At 38.1% G+C, this 21,968-nt stretch overlaps 1 protein-coding gene across 2 annotated transcripts; it reads right to left on the reverse strand.

Moving 5' to 3' along the window:
* Positions 1–491: 491 nt before the first annotated feature.
* Positions 492–21,935, reverse strand: LOC307127860 (uncharacterized protein). Of its 2 annotated transcripts, XM_079819330.1 has the most exons (8): positions 21,659–21,935; positions 16,924–17,440; positions 13,369–14,074; positions 10,457–10,544; positions 8,902–9,126; positions 5,906–6,039; positions 4,673–4,796; positions 492–1,245 (listed from the first exon to the last, which is right to left on the reverse strand). In XM_079819330.1, the coding sequence occupies exons 2-8, from the start codon at positions 17,437–17,439 to the stop codon at positions 1,041–1,043; spliced, it is 1,998 nt and encodes a 665-aa protein (XP_079675456.1). In that variant the 5' UTR covers position 17,440; positions 21,659–21,935; the 3' UTR covers positions 492–1,040. The 2 variants fall into 2 exon arrangements, with proteins under 2 accessions (XP_079675456.1, XP_079675457.1); XM_079819331.1 differs by lacking the exon at positions 21,659–21,935 and having other exon boundaries at positions 16,924–17,539.
* Between the last annotated feature and the right edge of the window lie 33 nt (positions 21,936–21,968).

Genomic DNA, 21,968 nt, shown 5'->3' on the forward strand with positions numbered 1-21,968 from the left:
TATCCTCCTGGGACCCAGAAAAAAAAGTTTTTAGTATTTTTGCACGTCATTACATTGTTTAGAGAATAAGAAACAAATGGGAAATTTTTTTTTTTATGTATATGTTATGATATGTCGTCTGTAGTTGACACCAGGACTAAAATAACATGAAATTGCATGTATAGGCAAAAACAATGGGATTTAATTCACCAATAAATTTTAAGGTTTCAGGATTTTTTTTTAAAACAAACTTTGTTTAAAGATGATTCTGAACTGTATTATGAAAGATATAACGAAATGCATTAATATACCATTTTACTTTATGCAATGTGTGGGTAAAATGACCATACTTGGATTTTCCAATTCAATACAATATATCTATAGTATACACTGCATATAATTTGCATATTAATGTGTTCTTGGTGCAACATGTAAGGAAAATGGAAGTGTAATAATGGGAGTAATAATTTGCAACATTTTCATAATAATATCTAATATTTCATAGGAATATTGATATGTAATTTATTTCCCTATTCACTTGTTATGTCTCCAAAATGCCTGATAAACATGACTTAAATCCTGGCGTCTCTACAGTGGACATTTATGAAATCAATGCCCTGTTTTGTAACAGAAAGTCATATTTTGATTAGAAACCCCCTTAACATTTTCCTGAGATGTTGATTTATAACAAACAATTTGAAAATGAATCCGATTTAAATTATAATTAAAAAATATTATCATATTTCCGTAAGAGTGCTAATGTCAGCCGTTTTTTAAAGACCAAGAAGAAGTTGTTGTCCTGGTGAAACCTCCAAACATTTGGCATCTCTGCAAAGCCGTGATTGTGCTCTTTATCCAGACTGTGACATGTGACATGTATGATGTCGAAAATATAATGTCCACTACAGTGGACAAAAGTCTATTCGTGGGTCTCAGGAGAATAAGAAAAAAAATGCTTTGATTCGTCATTGGAATAAAATAAGAGACCGGAAAGAGAAAACTCCCAAGGCAAAGGAATTAAAAAGTATTTAAAAATACATTTTATTTACAAATCATAAATATCATTTGGATGTCCGTGCTCTCTGAGGTGAGGTTTGGGAGCTGTTCCTCTGCCCCAGGGCGGTGGTTTGTTCGGCGCTGTGATGTTTCCTCATGTGTCGCACCAGAAGTTGCCGGTCCGGTGTTGAATACTGGCACAGGTGACAGGGGAACGACTCTCCGGTGTGATGACGCCGGGAATGCAGGTCTAAGCTCTTCTTCTGGATGCTGAAACACAGAGAATTATTCTTAGCTATAGACTTGGTATTGTGGGATTACAAATGTATACATTGTTATATCTAGGTTCCAATGTAATAGAATATAACTGAAAACATGATCTATATTTGTGTTTTACATTTTGAAGTAAACTTGAGGAAAGTCTAAGGAGATTACGTCAGGCTGTGTAAGTATTTGAGACATTAAGTATTTTGTCTTTATGCACTTCCTGACTATTTACCATGACAAGTTTAGAGCAATACTGCCTGAGTGATTGGATTAGCATCTATGCATTTGAATGACACTGTTATGCTGATTGAATTAGGACGGGTCACACAGTTATGTCTGAGGTGTGTCCTTTACCTATACAACATTTGCATTAGGGATGGGCAACAGTGGTCGAGTACTCGAACGTGACAGCGATCATCGATCATGAGAACGATGATCGCCCTGAAAAAAAAATATTTGTCTCTTTTTTATTGGTTATTGCGTCGTTTTGCGCGGTACCGGAGGTCTGATTGGTTAGCGTTATACAGCCTCCTGACCGCTGCGAAATAAAGTGAAACTGAGGCGCGCACTGCAGTGATGTCTGGAATCACTGATCATTGAATGGTTAGTGCAAGATGTGCAGCGCCAATCTGTCATAGCCTACATAGCATTATAATGAGAACACGATGGAAATTAGAATGCTGTAAATTCTCTGTGCTTAGTTCCCTGTGTATCAGCTGATCCACAGAGAAACTAGCGAGAAGCGCGTTAAGTTCATGTGCGCATTCGCGTCCTTTTCTGCAGATGCACGTTGTAAGATTACTTTTATGTTGTCTATCTGATTAATCTAATATAAGAAGCGTTTGGTTGAGCTTAATAAACTAGCAAAGCACTGCCGTTATACCGGCTGTTGTTCATTCTCTTCAGTTTCAGCTCAAATGCTATGCTCGACATTATGGTTTAGAGACAGTCAACTTCTTTTTAGATAGTCTATTTCTTTCTCAGAATCATTGATATTAGTAATGCAGCAGTGCTATACTGTTCTCGTATTTTTTAACAGTAGACCTAGTTTATTTAAAGCTGTTTTTCGTTATGAGTTTGAAAACGCGCAGTGATGTCTGTAAACACTTCGATCATGAATAATAAAATTAAGTGCATGATGTGCAGAGTCAATCTGTCAAAGCATTATAATGAGAACAGGATTTTAATAAAATGTTGTTTCTGTGTGCTTTCGTTGTCCGTGTATCAGCGTTGTTAAGGGTTCGAGCGCATTCAAAATGTTCCGTTTCAAACTATAGCCTGTAAAATCTAGCACGCTGAAGTTCACGTGCGCATTCACGTCCTTTTGTGTTGATTTATGTCGTAATAGGTTCATAATAATCTTCATAGTAATATTGATATAGGGTACGTTTGGTTGAGTTTATTAACCAGCTAGCAAGCTCTGCAGGGTGGTGTTATTTCACAGTAGAGGTCTTCACGGGTCCAAAAATTCATACCCGAACCCGAAGAGACCCGTAATGTGCTTAACGGAACCGACCCGGACCCGTCTATTATTTCAAAAGCTGGACCCGGACCCGTGAAGATCCGAGAAATGCCAAAAACGTAGTACCCGGAACCGACCTGGACCCGTCTATTATTTAAAAGCTGGAACCGAACCCGGCGTGAAGACACAGACCCGACAGGACCCGTTGGTCACATATTCCACAATAACTGATATTAACAAGTCAATAAACAAGTTATGAAAAATATAACTTTTTGTCTTACCTAGCCGTCGTCTCCCTTCCTTGTAACGTTACTTGTGATGCATTACATCCTTGCCAAAAAGTTAAATCCATGTTATTCCTCTCTTGTTATTCCAAGCATGCTTAATTCACTCATCATTTCAGCTTTAAAAGTCCACTTTATGTCACGGTGACGGATGACAAATGCGTCTTTGCAGATTTGCATTTCGACTCGAGTTAACTCGCATAATAACTTTGACTGTTTGCCTTTTTGAACTATAATAGCGATTGCTCGTTCGGTGGCCGCTGACGTCCGCATTATTTATTTGCTATAATCTCTGTGAGCGAGCCTGACCACCAAAACTTTAAGAAATAAGACGGTTCATTCATATTATTATTAAAGTCAATCACGGCGGAAGCTCGGGTTGCCATAGAAATGACACGCGCTTGATACTGCGCACATGCGCGGTGGCTGGAGCAACCTGAAATATGAGCTTTTTTACGCAATTTGAGCATCATAGAAAACATTTGTGACAGTTCAACTGAGATTTTGTTGCTGATTTTAAATATATTATTTAAATATAATTTCAAATCAAACTTCAACAGTGCGTCACACGTAGACAGCACTTACTTTTTTCTCATGTTTGTCCACAATATGCATGAAGGATGCCCGGACAGAAGAGGTGCCGTGGGTTTAACTTCTTTATATTCGTTGTTTTTTAGCTTTTTTCACACATCACTCATGAAGGTAACCATTATTATTACCGTGCGCTTGCAGAGAGAGCGAGAGAGAGAGAGAGAGAGAGAGCGAGCGCGTGAGGCGAGCGAGCAAGAGAGAGAGAGAGATCGCTCGTGTTTTTCTTCTTTCTTTTTTTTAAACCTTATTTCCCGGCTCACACTTTTCTTATCCTAATTTTACAGTTGCAAGTTACAAAAAACACACAAGCAGTGCTGACTGACTCTGATCACGGGCAGGTGTTCTCCGAGTCCGGATCGACTCGGGTATTGCACACAATGTTAAACAGACCCGGGACCCGTAGTAATAGATTGGGACCCGACCCGGACCCGGCTGATCATTTAAAATATAGACCCGAACCCGTACGGGTCCCGGGTCGGGTCCCGGGTCCACGGGTCTCGGGGGCTCCGTGAAGACCTCTATTTCACAGTTTCAGCTCAAAGGCAATGCTCGATATTACTGACTTGGTTATTTGAGACGGTCATTTTACAAAGTTTTATAAAGTTTATAAATGTTAAAAGACATTTATGCATCATAATCTAGCAGTTATTTTTTGTTTTATATGTTCATGTTTTCATATACCTATCACGTTTGTATTTGTCAACAACCTTTTTCATAACAGTTTTCATTATCTCAATGACGGACATGCCCCGCCCCCTTCACATGCCCCGCCCCCAAGCACTCAAGTACTCGTTTTTGAAACCTATCAATGATCGAAATGAGAAATTGACAAAAATGCCCATCCCTAATTTGCATTCCTTTGTTTGAATGTCTCCTCCCCTGCTGTATAATCCCTCCCCCTGAAATGTAGATAAATTGCATTGTTTTGTACTGTTAAGTCAGACTTGATAACCTCAGCCGTTTTCTCAATAAAGAATCCTGCTGAAGAACCTATCCAAGTCTCCTGGTCTCTTCTTCAAACGAGGAAAAGGAAATTCACAACAGTTTGAAACAAGTGTAGTCTGCCGACTTTCTGACAGGCGAGAGCATGTACCTGCTGTATGGACAGTACTGGCAACAGTAAGGCTTTTCTTGTGTGTGTGTCCTCGAGTGTCTGCGCAGAGAGCTTCTGTCAATAGAAGCATAGGAGCACTGCGAACACTTGTATGGCTTCTCACCTAAAGCCAAAAGAAAAACACATCACTTGAATTCTCAAACTCAGGCAGTGCAATGTCATGGCAACTGTTCAATGAGAACCAGTCTTTTGAAAGGACTTCCACTAAGCTTTAAATCTCTGCATGTCACCATGTCAGCCGTCTTTCTCTGTGTATTTGCTACATTTCTAATTAAAGTAGCGTGGGAAAGATCATAACTTCTGTTTAGTGACCAGGACTAATAAAAGGTGATGGACAAGTCATTCCAAAAACAATGATTACCAGTGCAAGATTCGTATATATAAAAAAAAAAGAGTGTTTAAAGGGATAGTTCACCCAAAAATGAAAATTAGCCCATCATTTACTCACCCTCAAGTCATCCAAGGTGTATGACATTCTTCTTTCAGACGAATAAAATCTGAGTTATATTACAAAAGTCCAGGCTAATCCAAGTTTTAGAATTGGATTCATAGTTGCTCTGTTTTTGAAGTCCATAAAAAGTGCATCTATCCATCATATAACTGCTCCACACGGCTCTGAGGTGTTAATAAAGGCCTTCTGAAGCGAATCAATGCGTTTGTGTAAGAAAAAAATCCATATTTAAAACTTTATCAAGTAAATTTTCGGCCTCCACCTTCTGTGGAAAAGTGTTGAATGTTGAAAGTGAAACTCAAGATGTGTTCGTGACGTCATGACGAGCGGACCTGGTGGCGTTAGTCTTTCGATCGGCAGAGGAACTTTCAACAATTTTTCCATATATTGAACAGGGAAGGCGGTCGGCTGAAAGTTTACTTGGTAAAGTTTTAAATATGGATATTTTTGCTACACAAATGCATCAATTCGCTTCAGAAGGCCTTTATTAACCCCCCCAGAGCCGTTATATGATGGATAGAGGCACTTTTTATGAACTTCAAAAACAACTATTACTGCTATTATAATGCTTGGATTAGCCTGGACTTTTGTAATATAACTCAGATTTGATTTGTCTGAAAGATGAATGTCATATACACCTAGGATGACTTGAGGGTGAGTAAATCATGGGCTAATTTTCATTTTTGGGTGAACTATCCCTTTAATATTAACTATCCCTTTAATATTAAAAGATGATATCTACAATGTGCTTGCAACTGCACCTGTGTGGACGCGGAGGTGCTGTATGAGCGAGGCTTTGAGACGAGTGCAGTAGTGGCAGTGTGGGCATTTAAATGGCTTATCTCCTTCATGAATGCCCATGTGACGCCGCATGGTCAACTTGGTAGAAAACTTCCTGTACAGAGATAAATTATAGAAAACGGACAGTCAACAGCCATCTCAAAGGAAAAGGAAAGGCATGTTTAGCTTGATTATTCTAGATATAAAATATGTTTGTATGTATCCTGACAGATACTACATAAATGCTGTGCACTTCTGCTATTATACACTATAGTTCAAATGTTTAGGGCCCGTAAGAATTCAGCAAGGACATTAAATTGATCAAAGTGACGTATAATGTTAGAACATATTTATATTTCAAGTAAATGCTGTTCGTTTGAACCTTGAAAAAAAGAAAAAAAAAATCACAAATATATTAAGCAAAACAACCTTTTCCAAATGTGATGAGAAGAAAAGTTTATTTAACACCAAACCAGCATATTATAATGATTTCTGAAGACTGCTGGAAATTCAGCTTTGCCGTCACAGGAATAAATTATGTTTAAAAGGGATAGTTCACCCAAAAATGGAAATTATCCCATGATTTACTCTCCCTTAAGTCACCCTAGGTGTATATGACATTCTTCTTTCAGACAAATACAATCCTGGCTTTTCCAAGCTTTATAATGGCTGTGAATTGTTGTGTCATTTTTGAAGTCCATAAAAGTGCATCTATCCATCATAAAAGTGCATTTATAAAAGTGCATCTATCCATCATAAAAGTGCATTTGTCCATCATAAAAGTGCATCTATCCATCATAAAAGTGCATCTATCCATCATAAAAGTGCATCTGTCCATCATAAATGTGCATCTGTCCATCATAAAAGTGCATTTGTCCATCATAAAAGTGCATCTATCCATCATAAAAGTGCATCTGTCCATCATAAAAGTGCATCTATCCATCATAAAAGTGCATTTATAAAAGGGCATCTATCCATCATAAAAGTGCATCTGTCCATCATAATAGTGCATCTATCCATCATAAAAGTGCATTTATAAAAGTGCATCTTTCCATCATAAAAGTGCATCTTTCCATCATAAAAGTGCATCTATCCATCATAAAAGGGCATCTATCCATCATAAAAGTGCATCTATCCATCATAAAAGTGCATCTGTCCATCATAAAAGTGCATTTATAAAAGTGCATCTTTCCATCATAAAAGTGCATCTATCCATCATAAAAGTGCATCTTTCCATCATAAAAGTGCATCTTTCCATCATAAAAGTGCATCTATCCATCATAAAAGGGCATTTATCCATCATAAAAGTGTATCTATCCATCATAAAAGTGCATTTATAAAAGTGCATCTTTCCATCATAAAAGTGCATCTATCCATCATAAAAGTGCATTTATAAAAGTGCATCTTTCCATCATAAAAGTGCATCTTTCCATCATAAAAGGGCATTTATCCATCATAAAAGTGCATCTATCCATCATAAAAGTGCATTTATAAAAGTGCATCTTTCCATCATAAAAGTGCATCTATCCATCATAAAAGTGCATCTTTCCATCATAAAAGTGCATCTTTCCATCATAAAAGTGCATCTATCCATCATAAAAGGGCATTTATCCATCATAAAAGTGTATCTATCCATCATAAAAGTGCATCTATCCATCATAAAAGTGCATCTATCCATCATAAAAGTGCATCTATCCATCATAAAAGTGCATCTTTCCATCATAAAAGTGTATCTATCCATCATAAAAGTGCATCTTTCCATCATAAAAGTGCATCTATCCATCATAAAAGTGCATCTATCCATCATAAAAGTGCATCTATCCATCATAAAAGGGCATTTATCCATCATAAAAGTGCATCTATCCATCATAAAAGTGCATCTATCCATCATAAAAGTGCATCTATCCATCATAAAAGTGCATCTATCCATCATAAAAGTGCATCTATCCATCATAAAAGTGCATCTATCCATCATAAAAGTGCATTTATAAAAGGGCATCTATCCATCATAAAAGTGCATCTGTCCATCATAATAGTGCATCTATCCATCATAAAAGTGCATTTATAAAAGGGCATCTATCCATCATAAAAGTGCATCTGTCCATCATAATAGTGCATCTTTCCATCATAAAAGTGCATCTATCCATCATAAAAGTGCATCTTTCCATCATAAAAGTGCATCTATCCATCATAAAAGGGCATCTATCCATCATAAAAGTGCATCTATCCATCATAAAAGTGCATCTATCCATCATAAAAGTGCATCTATCCATCATAAAAGTGTATCTATCCATCATAAAAGTGCATCGTTCCATCATAAAAGTGCATCTATCCATCATAAAAGTGCATATATCCATCATAAAAGGGCATTTATCCATTATAAAAGGGCATTTATCCATCATAAAAGGGCATTTATCCATCATAAAAGTGCATCTATTCATCATTAAAAAAAATTGCATATATCATAAAAGTGACTGCTTCACCGGGGGTTAATAAAGGCCTTCTGAAGAGAATATGAATGATGGAAAGATGCACTTTTATGATGGATAGATGCACTTTTATGGACTTCAAAAATGACCCAACCATTCACTGCCATTATAAAGCTTGTGTTTTAATATATCTCTGATTGTATTCGTCTGAATGAGAATGTCATATACACCTCGGATGACTTGAGAAAATCATGGGTTAATTTTCATTTTTGGGTGAACTATCCCTTTAAAATATATTCAAATAGAAAACAGTTATTTGAAATTGTATTAATATTTCACAATATTACTGTTTTTATTGTATTTTTTGTTAAATAAATGCAGCCTTGATGAGCATAAGAGACTTCTTTCAAGGATTTTCAAAAAATCTTACCAACCCCAAACCTTTGAACAATAGAGTATGGACTATGAGATACGACATTAGGATGCTACACTTCAATAACGGTCTCGTTGTCAAGATAATATAGCAAGGAAAGGACGGATTCTCATACTTGTCACAGAGGTTGCAGCAGAACTCTTTCAGTCTGGAAACGGAGAGTCCAACCGATGTCTCAGCCTTCAGGTGACCCACTCTCTCCTTTCCTCCTTCATTGCTCTTTTCCCTTCCCACAATCCTGTTTTTCAACCTCTTCTTCCTAATCTGGGACCACGACTCTGGCTTCATACCTCTGAGGCATTCTGGGTATTTGGTGGATGTGTTAAGTTGCTGGTTTTCTCTGAGTACAGACAAACATGTCGGTTTCAGCAGTCTGACAGTCAACCATCTCTACAAATGCCCTTTAAAGGATTAGTTCACTTCAAAATGAACATTTCCTGATGTTTTCCTCACCCCGATCTCATCCAAGATGTTCATGTCGTTCTTTCTTCAGTGGAAAAGAAATGACGTTTTTTGAGGAAAACATTCCAGGATTTTTCTGCACATAATGGACTTCGATGAGGTCCAAATCGATGTCCGATGGTTTGTCTAGATCAGACTTTATTCCTCGTCTGGGATCAGAGCCTCTGAAGCTCTTCCTTTTAAACTGCATTGATTTGGACCTTCAACCGTTGGTTCCCATTGAAGTCCATTATGTGGAGAAAAATCCTGGAATGTTTTCCTCAAAAAACTTCATTTCTTTTCCACTGAAGAAAGAAAGACATGAACATCTTGGATGAGATGGGGTGAGTAAAAATATCAGGAAATTTTCATTTTGAAAAGAATATTTGACTGTATTTCCTTCAAACACTCATTATTTCTGTAAATTTCAGTGTCACATGTTCCTGCAGAAATCATTCTAATGATTTTAAACTTTTATGATTATTATCAATGTTGAAAACAGGATTCTTTGATGAATAGAAAGTTCAAAAGAACAGCATTTACTTTAAATATAATCTTTTATAAATGTTCAATTTAATTTAATGCGATAAATTTAATGCGTCCTTGCTGAATAAATGTATTAATTTCTTTGCCAAAAAAAAAAAAAATCCTTACTGACCCAAAACTTTTGAACGTTATGACAAAAGCTTTCTATTTCAGATAAATACTGTTCTTTTGAACTTTCTATTAATCAAAGAATCAAAAAAAGTGTTTCACGCAACTGTTTTCAACACTGATAATAATCATAAATGTTTCTTGAGCGGCATCTCCTCATATTAGAATGATTTCTGAAGGGTCATGTGACACTGAAGACTGGAGTGATAATGCTCAAAATTCAGCTTTGCATCACAGAAGTAAATTACATTTTAAAATATATTCAAATAGAAAACAGTTATTTTACATTTTAATAATATTTCACAATTGTACAGGTTTTTATTATTATTAAATAAATGCAGCCTTGGTGAGCATAAGAGACTTCTAAAAACATTACAAATCTTACCGATCAAAAACCTTTTGATGGGGGTGAATTAAAATAAGACATACCTTGATTTTCAGTTGTTATTTTGTATTATTTTAAATAACTTAGTAATTTTCTGGCACCCGTGGAAGTTTACAGAGGCCCTGCCGCTTTAAAGCATTTTGAATTAGATAACAAAAGATGAATTTGGATGATATCAAAAGATACTTACATACTGTGAGCAATCTGTTGCTCTTGATTTGTATCAGCCTGTTGGTGTTGAGTGTGAATATGCTTCAGGGTCTTTTTCCACGACTTCTCTAAAAGACAGATATAAGAAACAGCAAACTAGAAATACAGAGCAAGACAAAGAAAAAAGCTTTCAAATTGTTAAACACAGTTTATGATTGTCACTCTCTGAGATGAAAAATCCAATATTGAATTTGTATGTTATGGGTGTGGACAAATATTAAAAACACATGGTAAAAAGAACAACACCGCAATTGTGATTATGCTTTGGATCACAAAAACTAGCCTATCAATTCAGCAAAGACGATGATGTTTCAAAACTTAACATTTTTGTACTGGGGTCAAAGTGTGTACTCCAACCTATAGCTTGTCTCATCAACACTTCAAATTATAGCAAACAGTCAACCATGGGCGTCACTAGGCCCTTTTTAGGGAGGCTTCAGCCCCTCCTAAACTTCTGTCCAGCCCCCCTAAAAAATGTGTGATTAACCTTTCAAACATAAGAAACTGGCGTCAAGTGCGAGATATGTAGCTAAACTAAACATTTCATATTTGACAGCAGCTTCTTTAAGTCAGAAATGTTAAACAAATGACAAAAATATTCAGGCAAATTAATAAACTTTCGTCTAATTTCGCCATTTTGAATTGAAATAGGCCTAATGTCATTTATTATATAATTCACAAACAAGAAATATAAACAAAGCAGTTTTCTACAGATTAGGCATAAGATTAATAGTAATAAATGTGTACATATTGTAATTTAATAATTCCATGTGTAGCTCTCATTTAATAAAAAAGCTCACCTTTTTTCAGCTTGTATTGGGCATAAGATTAGTAATGAATGTGTGCACATTGTGAATTAATTTAATAAATTTAGTTACCTAGCTTTCCTGTCAGCCTTCAGTAAATAAACAAGTCTACAAAAATTATTCATAAAACATATAAATATCAGTTAAACATATGTTTACTTTCTTCACTGACAAAAATGGAAAAACTTTATCAGTCATATCTGCCCACTGACATGTTTTTCAAGCTGTTATCTTTTTTTTTTTTGCCGTTCAGAACATCTTAAAATGCACATCCTCACTTTTGGGATCTCAGTGATTATAACCCTGCCTACATTGTATGATTAAGGGATGTAGAATATGGTCATGCAGAATAAGGCATTAATATTTTCTTTATAAGTATAAGTAATAATAAACAGTCAATATCCTAATATGCACCCTAATAAGCTATTAGTTAACAGTGAGAATTGAACTAAAGTGTTACCATTTTTTTCATACCCTCACTGTGGCCTGGCCCCCCTAAAATGAAAATCCTAGAATCGCGTAAAAAAGTTACACAGAAATAAAGCCATAAAAGGCTTAAAATAAGTGAAATCTGTAGCATAAACCAGCGAAAAGTGAGGAAATATGCTGAGTAACATATGTAGAAAAGATTTAGAGAGAAAATTCATTTATTTAAGAGATAGATCGAGTTTTTCTCCACAACTGAGTGCAAACTGGCCTTCAATCTGCCTCCATTTTGTTAGCAACGCCCAACTTCCAACGATCCAATGAATTCCCGAATGACGAAATCAAGCCCCGTCCTACATTTTTTCTAAATTCAGAAGCCGTTTCACTCGGATATACGTCACAATAAGGAGAAAAAAGACGATCTCAACTTCCGTTTCACGCCGACTTTAATATTTGCTTTATAAGTAGAAGTAATAATAAACAGCCAATATCCTAATATGCACCCTAATAAGCTATTACAACCTCAAATCAGAAAAAGTTGGGACAGTATGGAAAACGCAAATGATTTTTTTTGAAATGTGTTGCAGGTCTGAATGACAGGAAAGGATGCATATTTACAAATGACATGAAGTTGACCAGACAAAACATGAAATATTTTGTGTTCATATTGTCTGCAATGAAATACAAGTCAAAGTAAATTTAGAAATCACTTCTTTTTTTTCTTTTTTTTTTGCGTTTTCCATACTGTCCCAACTTTTTCTGATTTGGGGTTGTAGTTAATCATGAGAATTGAACTAAAGTGTTACCATTTTTTTCATACCCTCACTGTGGCCTGGCCCCCCTAAAATGAAAATCCTAGAATCGCGTAAAAAGTTACACAGAAATAAAGCAATAAAAGGCGTAAAATAAGTGAAATCTGTAGCATAAACCAGCGAAAAGTGAGGAAATATGCTCAGTAACATATGTAGAAAAGATTTAGAGAGAAAATACATTTATTTAAGAGATAGATCGAGTTTTTCTCCACAACTGAGTGCAAACTGGCCTTCAATCTGCCTCCATTTTGTTAGCAACGCCCAACTTCCAACGATCCAGTGAATTCCCGAATGACGAAATCAAGCCCCGTCCTACATTTTTTCTAAATTCAGAAGCCGTTTCACTCGGATATACGTCACAATAAGGAGAAAAAAGACGATCTCAACTTCCGTTTCACGCCGACTTTAATATTTGCTTTAAAAGTAGAAGTAATAATAAACAGCCAATATCCTAATATGCACCCTAATAAGCTATTACAACCTCAAATCAGAAAAAGTTGGGACAGTATGGAAAACGCAAATGATTTTTTTTTAAATGTGTTGCAGGTCTGAATGACAGGAAAGGATGCATATTTACAAATGACATGAAGTTGACCAGACAAAACATGAAATATTTTTTGTTCATATTGTCTGCAATGAAATACAAGTCAAAGTAAATTTAGAAATCACTTCTTTTTTCTTTCTTTTTTGTGTTTTCCATACTGTCCCAACTTTTTCTGATTTGGGGTTGTAGTTAATCGTGAGAATTGAACTAAAGTGTTACCATTTTTTTCATACCCTCACTGTGGCCTGAACCCCCCTAAAATGAAAATCTGCAGTCAACTCAATTTACTAAGAATAATTTGTACCTTTGAAATCACAGTGTAAGCATTTGAATCCTCCTTGATAATGACATTGTTGGTGTGTTTCCCACTCCGTCCCTGAGTGACACCATTCCAGACACAGGGAACACTGCACCATCCCCTCAGACTCGACAGATCGACAATGATGCCGCTGATTATGCCTTTTCTCATGTGCTTCACGAGAATCAGCTCTCCTAAAGGTCCTGGGGCAAACACTACATTTATGCCGCTTTGAGCCTTTTCTTTTCCCATGTCCCCTCCAGTGTCGCTCCATATCCACCCACTCCTCTGATTCGCAGCCGCAGCGAGGGCACCTGAAGCCTTGGTCTCCACTATGGCATTTCAGATGCACTTCTAGCATGCTCCGACTGGAAGCAACCGTCTGGCAGAGGATGCATGCCAATCCGCCATCCTCCTCAGACGGCTTCTGCATTTCAGCATCCAGGCTGGCATCTCCAGCATCCTGCTCACCTTCTGGATGGGACAGGCTTTTGGCTGAATTCGCAGACTGAGGTTGACACTTAGTGCTCGAGATTCTGCACAACCCAAGAGTCATGAGATGAGCCGACTGGGCCATCTCCTCATCCTGAACTTCGGTTTCCAATCCAGTGTTTAAAGGAACAGCCAGATCTGCGGCAGTATCCTCTAGTGGAAACACAGGTTCCTCCTCGCTGTCCTCGTCATGCCGACCCTCCTCGAAGAGTGTGCTTACCTTTATAAAACAAAAGTTTACATGTAAATTCTCTCATTTCAAGCTAAATTAAAGGGATAGTCCAACCAAATCATTTACTACTTGTTCCAAACCTGTAAGACTTTCTCTTGTGGAACTGTTGCGGAAAAAAGAAACGTTTTTATCATGATGAAGCTGGAATTGAAAAACTCTTGCCAAGAAGGTCAATTCGGGCATGCAGGTTGTGTGAAAGCCTCACACTCGTTCTTTTATACTCTCATTTTCAGTGGGTGAGGGCTTCAACTTTTAATAACACAAAATCACAATAACAAACTCCTTCATTGGTGTTATCTGCAGCTGTCACATCTTCAGCGAAAACACAAACTTTCCGAGAACTTGTTCAAGGCTACAGACAACGAACACTAGTTCTATTGAGAAGAGTATCAAAGGTTATCAAACAAAAATGTGTTTACTACAGAAAACTAGAATCCCCCTTATATTTAAAGGGATAGTTCACCCAAAAACGAAAATTTGATGTGTATCTGCTTACCCCCAGGGCATCCAAGATGTAGGTGTCTTTGTTTCTTCAGTAGAACACAAATGAAGATTTTTAACTCCAACCGTTGCTGTGTGATAGTTGTATAATGCATGTGAATGGGGTCTAATTCTATAAGAGTAAACAAAACATGGACAGACAACTTCAAATTAAACCCTGTGGCTCGTGGCGACACATTGATGTCTTAAGACACGAAACGATCGGTTTCTGCGAGAAACTGTATTATTTCACCTCATATCAGACGAATGTCATCAGCTCTCCAGACCGCCATTACTTCCTGTGAGTAAGGTCAAAATACCGGCCGGGTCATAGATATATATACGTAGATTCCTCATTCGAGCAATCCGCACAGGCACTAATGAGGAATCTATGTATATATCTATGACCCGGACGATATTTTGACCTCACCTACAGGAAGTAATGGCGGTCTGGAGAGCTGATGACATTCATCTGATATGAGGTGAAATAATAGCATAAATACCGTTCGGTTTCTTGCTGATTGTTTGGTGTCTTAAGACATCAATGTGTCGCCACGAGCCGCTGGGTTTAATTTTAAGTTGTCTGTCCATGTTTTGTTTACTCTTATAGAATTAGACCCCATTCACATGCATTATACAACTGGCACACTGCAACGGTCGGAGTTAAAAATCTTCATTTGTGTTCTACTGAAGAAACAAAGACGCCTACATTTTGGATGCCCTGGCCTGGAGGTGAGCAGAAAACCATCAAATTTTCATTTTTGGGTGAACTATCCCTTTAAAGGAACACGCCGACTTTTTGGGACTTTATCTTATTCACCTTATCCCCCAGAGTTAGAGAAGTCCACACACACCATTCTCATCTCCGTGCCATAACTCTGTCTGACGCACCCACTGCTAGCCTAGCTTAGCACAAAGACTGGAGGTAAATGGCTACAGCTAGCCTACTGCTCAATAAGTGACAAAATAACACCAACATTCTCCTATTTACATGTTGTGTTGTGTGTAGTTACATCGTGTACTAAAACCAATGGAAAATGAAAAGTAGTGATTTTCTAGCCCGATAAGACTAGGAACTATTCTCTCATTCCTGCATAATAATCAAGGAGCTTTGTGCTGTACCATGAGTGCAGCGGCGCAATGATATTACACAGCACCTGAAAATAGGCTAACTTATGTCAACATAACCAATGTGACAAGTTGGTTGTAGGTCTATCCAATTGAGGTCTTTCCTGGTTCGATTGAAACACGCCCCATAATCACAGCCCAATGGAGCAGAATCAGACTCATATTCTGACTAGAATCTGAGTATGACGACTTCAGGCTATAAAAAAAAAGATATTTTGGTATCCAAAGAATTTTGGTTCCGAATTAACTGAAAATGTTTGGTTACCAATATTCTTAGAAATATCTTCTTTTATGTTCCACAGAAGAAAGTCCACCACAAAAGTTTGGAACAACAAGATGAGGGTGAGTAGCCTGGATGCAAGCCGAACTTAGCCCCAACCACAACATTTTAACGCAGGCAGTTCGGTCTGGACTTGATCAGTAGAGAAGTAATTATGCCTGAACAGAAACTGTTCGGACCAATGAAATCATCAGGGCGGGCTTTAGACGATGATGGACAGATGATAAACAGTAACGTAATCATCCACGTCATCAAAAGCCGCTTGGGTTGAATTTGTTCTAATCCTAAACGGAGAACTTGTTGGTATATGCGTTCACCTTTACTATTTCTCTCAGAAATGATGATGTGTTGGTAAGTACTCTGGGTATCCTTAAATTCTTTTTTTACAACACCGGCAAACATCGTTTACACTCATCTTTTTCTTCTAACGTTAGGCTACTTATTCCAGCGTGCGTGCAGGTACAGGGTTGCCAAGTTTTTACAACAAAACCCGGCCAAATGCTAACATTACTCAAAACTATCCAAAAACAAGCCCAATAGCTTTCCAGGGGGGTTCTCCGGGAAAAAAAGGCATTTGGGGGGTGAAATAGGTGCTATTTTGGCAGGGCTTCCTGCTAAAAGTCGCATTCCTGGGTCTGTATATTAAATAATTGGGGTCGCTTCAACCTGCGGACTTGGCAACAAAGTGCAGTTGAGTTCTGTTGACATTTGACAACTAATGTTATGCGTCGCTCCGTTGCTCTGATTGGTTGTAGGTCTATCCAATTGAGGTCTTTCCTGGTTCGGTTGAAACACGCCCCATAATCACAGCCCAACGGAGCACATCAGCCTCATTTTCTGACTAGAATTGAGTATGACAACGTCAGGCTAGAGGGTGAGTAAATTATGACAGAATTTAGATTTTTGGGTGGACTATCCCTTTAAATATCGCAAAAATCTTTATAGTCACCTCACAAGTTTGTGCCACATGCAAGTTGCCATCAGAGTTGGAGCCCAGGCCAATGTCACATGACTGTGGGCTGATGTTTTGAAACATGCCGTACATCGGGAGGAGGAAAGACATACGCTCCATGTCCATCTGATCCTCGTTGCTTTTTGAGCCAGAATGGAGGTCGTTCTCTAGGTCATATGGAGAGCTGTCGTGGTCATCCTCCTCTTCATCAACAACCCTCATTCCTACGCCCAAACTCTCCTCGTCCTCTTTCTCCAGACATGGAAGATGGGGGCATGGGGACACTGCATCATGTCTTTCCATGACATGATGGCTAATCTTGGCTTTTTGGTTGCTGGTAAATTGACAGACTCTACATCGGTATACCTCAACTAAGAAAGCTTCCACTAAAGTAGACACGTGCGCTTCAATGCCCTCGGCTGAGCTGCAGTAGAGGCTGGAGGTCACATTTTCTTCTGCGATTCGAAGGGTTACTGGTTGAATGTCTTGGTATGCATCTTTAAACCCACCCATTCTTGAAAACAGAGAAAGAGGAAAACAGATCAGTTAAATCATTAGACAGTCTTGTAAATTATATAAGTATGAAACATTCATTGTTTATTAATAAGCAGTTAGTGTCAGAGAAAGGCATGCATTCCATATTGATAGCTAATTCATTACGTTGTTTTATGATACAATGATAAAGTTAGACATACACAACATCATACACAACGCATACACTGTTAGTTAGTGTTAGGGTTAAAGGGTTAGTTCACCCAAAAATGAAAATTCTGTCATTAATTACTCACCCTCATGTCGTTCGACACCCGTCAGACCTCCGTTCATCTTCAGACACAAATGAAGATATTTTAGTGTAAAGCTGATGGCTGAGAAAGGCTTCAGACAGGCCTCCATTGGCATTCAGTGTATTTACACTCCCAAGACCCATAAAAGGCACTTAAAACGTCGTTACAAAGTCCATCTCACCACAGTGACTCTACAATAATTTTACGATGCGACGACAATAGTTTTTGTGCGCAAAAAAAATCAAAAGAACACCTTTATCCAACTTGTTCTTGTCTTCCGTGTGTGCCTCCACGACGCATGCGCGAGAATATGACGTAGCACCGGGGTTCGGGAATCCACGAAATGCACACTTTAGCCCGATTTTGAGAACAACGCCGAGACCTAAAGCACGATCAATGTAGAATTCAACAGCTTAGACACGCGCGTCTTCCTCTGCTTGTAAACAAATCTCTTCTGGGTCATGTGTCCGAGCGCCGGATCTGCGTCATATTCTCGCGCATGCGTCGTGGAGGCACACACGGAAGACAAGAACAAGTTGGATAAAGGTGTTATTTTGATTTTTTTTTTTTTTTCGCACAAAAACTATTGTCGTCGCATCGTAAAATTATTGTAGAGTCACTGTGGTGAGATGGACTTTGTAACGACGTTTTTAGTGCCTTTTATGGGTCTTGGGAGTGTAAATGTACTGAATGCCAATGGAGGCCTATCTGAAGCCTTTCTCAGCATCAGCTTTCAACTAAAATATCTTCATTTGTGTCTGAAGATGAACGGAGGTCTTACGGGTGTCGAACGACATGAGGGTGAGTAATTAATGACAGAATTTTCATTTTTGGGTGAACTAACCCTTTAAGCATCAGCTGCATTAAGAGGAAACGTAATCATTCAGAAAATAAACTATATTTGTGAATTCACTGTTAAAGGATTAGTTCACTTTCAAATAAACTTTTGCTTATAATTTACTCACCCCCTTGTCATCCAAGATATCCATGTCTTTCTGTGTTCAGTCGAAAAGAAATGAAAATTTTTGATGAAAAGATTTTAGGATATTTCTCCATCTAATGGAAGTCAATAGCCTCCAAACGGTTCAAGGTCCAAATGAGAGGTTCAGTACAGCTTCAAAAGGGCTTTAAACCACATCAAACGGTACCAGACGACCAATAAGGGTCTTATCTAGCGAAACGATCGGCCATTTTTTTAAAAATAAATAAAGTTTAAGTTTTATAAGCACAAATGCTCGCCTTGATCTGTTCAGTGATGCGCACTCGTGACGTCACGTAAAACGCAATTACATTGAAAAGGTCACGCTAGACGCAGACGCAAAGACGTTTGAATATGTGGATACGGTCCTCCTTTCGCTCATTTGTAAACACTGACTCGGTACTTCCGCCTGCGTCTAGCGTGACCTTTTCAACGTAATTGGGTTTTACGTGACGTCACGAGTGCGCATCACTGAACAGAGCACGGCGAGCATTTGTGCTTATAAAACTTAAACTTTATTTATTTAAAAAAAAAATGACCGATCGTTTCGCTAGATAAGACCCTTATTGATCGTCTGGTACCGTTTGATGTGGTTTAAAGCCCTTTTGAAGCTGTACTGAACCTCTCATTTGGACCTTGAACCGTATGGGGTCTATTGACTTCCATTATATGGAAAAATATCCTGAAATCTTTTCATCAAAAATCTTCATTTCTTTTCGACTGAACACAGAAAGACATGGATATCTTGGATGACAAGGGGGTGAGTAAATAATAAGCAAAAGTTTATTTGAAAGTGAACTAATCCTTTAAGGCTATCACAGTACAACTACACACACCACGGTCACTTTATTAGGTGCACCTTGCGAGGCTGTACGTTAACATGTTTTGCACTGGTGCTACAGAGGTAGAAGCACAAGTTTTGTAGCACAGGCCACACAATTGTAGCACTTGGTATCAGACCAAATGTAGATGGTCTGTTACCATCTCTGAAAACAACCACAGTTTATCACTTAAACAGGCATGTGTTGTTCTATACAGGGCACAAAAATACAAACTTTAACAAGAAATGCTTTCAGACAAACATTTTCTTTATTTGCCAAAAATGACAGACTGCAGGAACACCTGCTTAACATTAAGTCGGTTTAGTTTATATAGCCCAACATCATTAACTACAATCCAAACAACATCCAGCCGTTTTGGTTGAGCACTTATAAATACCGCTTCATTCTCCTGCCATCTAACTTGCTCGACTAGCAGAGGAAAAGGCATAGAGGCTACTGCATAGGAATCATGGGAGTGTTCCCAAGGAATTGTGGGAAATGGAGTTGGATGCATGAGGGTGAGTAATTAAAGGTGCAGTGTGTAGGATTTATGAGGATCTATTGACAGAAATGCAATGTAATATACATAACCATGTTTTCAGTGGAGTATAAAGACCTTACATAATGAACCGTTATGTTTTTATTGCCTTATAATGAGCCATTTCTATCTACACACACCGCGGGTCCCATTACAGTGAAGCCGCCATTTTGCGCCGCCATGTTTCAACAGTAGCCCTAAACGGACAAACTTCTATACAGAGCGCTAAGCTGCATCCGAACGAAGTGTGTGTGTGTGTGTGTGTGTGTGTGTGTGTGTGTGTGTGTGTGTGTGTGTGTGTGCTTGTAATATTTGTGTGTGTGTGTGTGTGTGTGTGTGCTTGTAATATTTGAGAAAGAAAAACTAAACTGCAAATCACAAATCCAGCCGCTCTGTGTGTGTGTGTGTGTGTGTGTGTGTGTGCACCAGTGGAGTTTTGCTGGCATCTAATGGGGATAGTGCCATCTAGTTGTGCCATCTAATAGTGCCATCTAGTTGGCACTGCACCCAAAAAAAATCTTACTGAGAGCTCATTTTTTCAGATATCAACCTCAAATTTGGAACACAGCCTTTTTTTTTTTAGATGTATGGCTTTGATTTTCAAGCAGTTTTAGAGTTCAACATGTTTTTAAAAAATATATATTTTATATAAAATAGTATTCATAAATCCTTTTCATAAATGTAAACCTCTATAACTTTTTTTTTTGGTTTCACTTTTTAAATTTTTTTTGACTTCAACAATAATATGCCATGGGTCTTCTTTAAAACGAGACCAAACGTAAGTCTGTGCTCTCAAGATTAATAATTTATGACAGTTTTTCGACATGGACATTTTTGTCCTCTATGGACCGATGTGTAACTTTTTTGAATTGATGCACAAGGGTTAAACGATTCTAAATTGGTACTAAATGGCCCAAAGTGTGCCAAGAAAGATCCCCCACACCATTACACCACCAGCAGCCTGAACCGTTGCTACAAGGCAGGATGGATCCAACAACATTTTGTGTTGTTTATGACAAATTCTGACCTTACCATCTGCATGTCACAGCAGAAAGCCAGACTCATTAGACCAGGTCCCATTCCAGTCTTCTGTTGTCCAATTTTGGTGAGCCTGTGTGAATTGCTCTGTTTTCATCTGTCTTCTGCTGTAGATCATCAGCTTCAATGTGTTGTGCATTCAGAGATGCTCTCCTCTCTCCTCTGACCTCTAGCATCAACAAAGCATTTTCACCTACACAACTCTTTTTATGACCATCTCTATAAACTCTAGAGATGTTTGTGTGTGAAAATGCCAGTAGATCAGCAGTTTCTGAAATACTTAGACCGACAACCACGTCCAACGTCACTTAAATTACCTTTCTTCCCTATTCTGATGTTCATTTTGAACTTCAGCATGTCGTCTATTTGTTATTTTTGAAAGATTCGTTTGACGAAGAGAGTCGATTCACAATGTCTCGCTGTGGTACTGGTACTAACTTCAAAATAAACATTCAAACGGTCTTCCAAATATTACTTTAACAGGTTCTGATTAGATATTTGCGAACATGTGTACCCAATAAAGTGACCAGTGAGTGTATATGTGTAAAGGATGGGTAAATTATATACGTACCTGTATTAAACAGAGTGGTATCTTTAAATTACGTACAACGTCGCTTGTGCTGCGGAAGCAAGCGTGCGGTTTAGGGACCACGGCGTAAGTACCATCCACATCATAAAATGTGACATTTGCTATGTTTTTCTCCCTACTAACACAATTAGCCCTAATTTACAACTGGCTTAAAGTGTTTAGGCAAAATAGTGAACACTTCACAACTGTTCGTAGACAAGTCATTTTCTAAGATCCCTGCGTTTTATACGCACTGCGCATGCGTGGTTTGATTCAACCCAATGAACTGAACCGATGAGTGTATCGGTTCAGT

This window comes from Gobio gobio, assembly GCF_949357685.1.
Source record: "Gobio gobio genome assembly, chromosome: 6".
NCBI classification, from domain to species: Eukaryota; Metazoa; Chordata; class Actinopteri; order Cypriniformes; family Gobionidae; genus Gobio; species Gobio gobio.

Coding starts and splice junctions, on each gene's coding strand:
- LOC307127860 (XM_079819330.1), bottom strand. CDS start 17,439: ATGGGTGGGTTTAAAGATGCATACCAAGACATTCAACCAGTAACCCTT. Junction 14,075..16,923: donor ATGTGGCACAAACTTGTGAG/GTGACTATAAAG, acceptor TGTTTTATAAAG/GTAAGCACACTCTTCGAGGA. Junction 10,545..13,368: donor CTTACACTGTGATTTCAAAG/GTACAAATTATT, acceptor TCTGTCTTTTAG/AGAAGTCGTGGAAAAAGACC.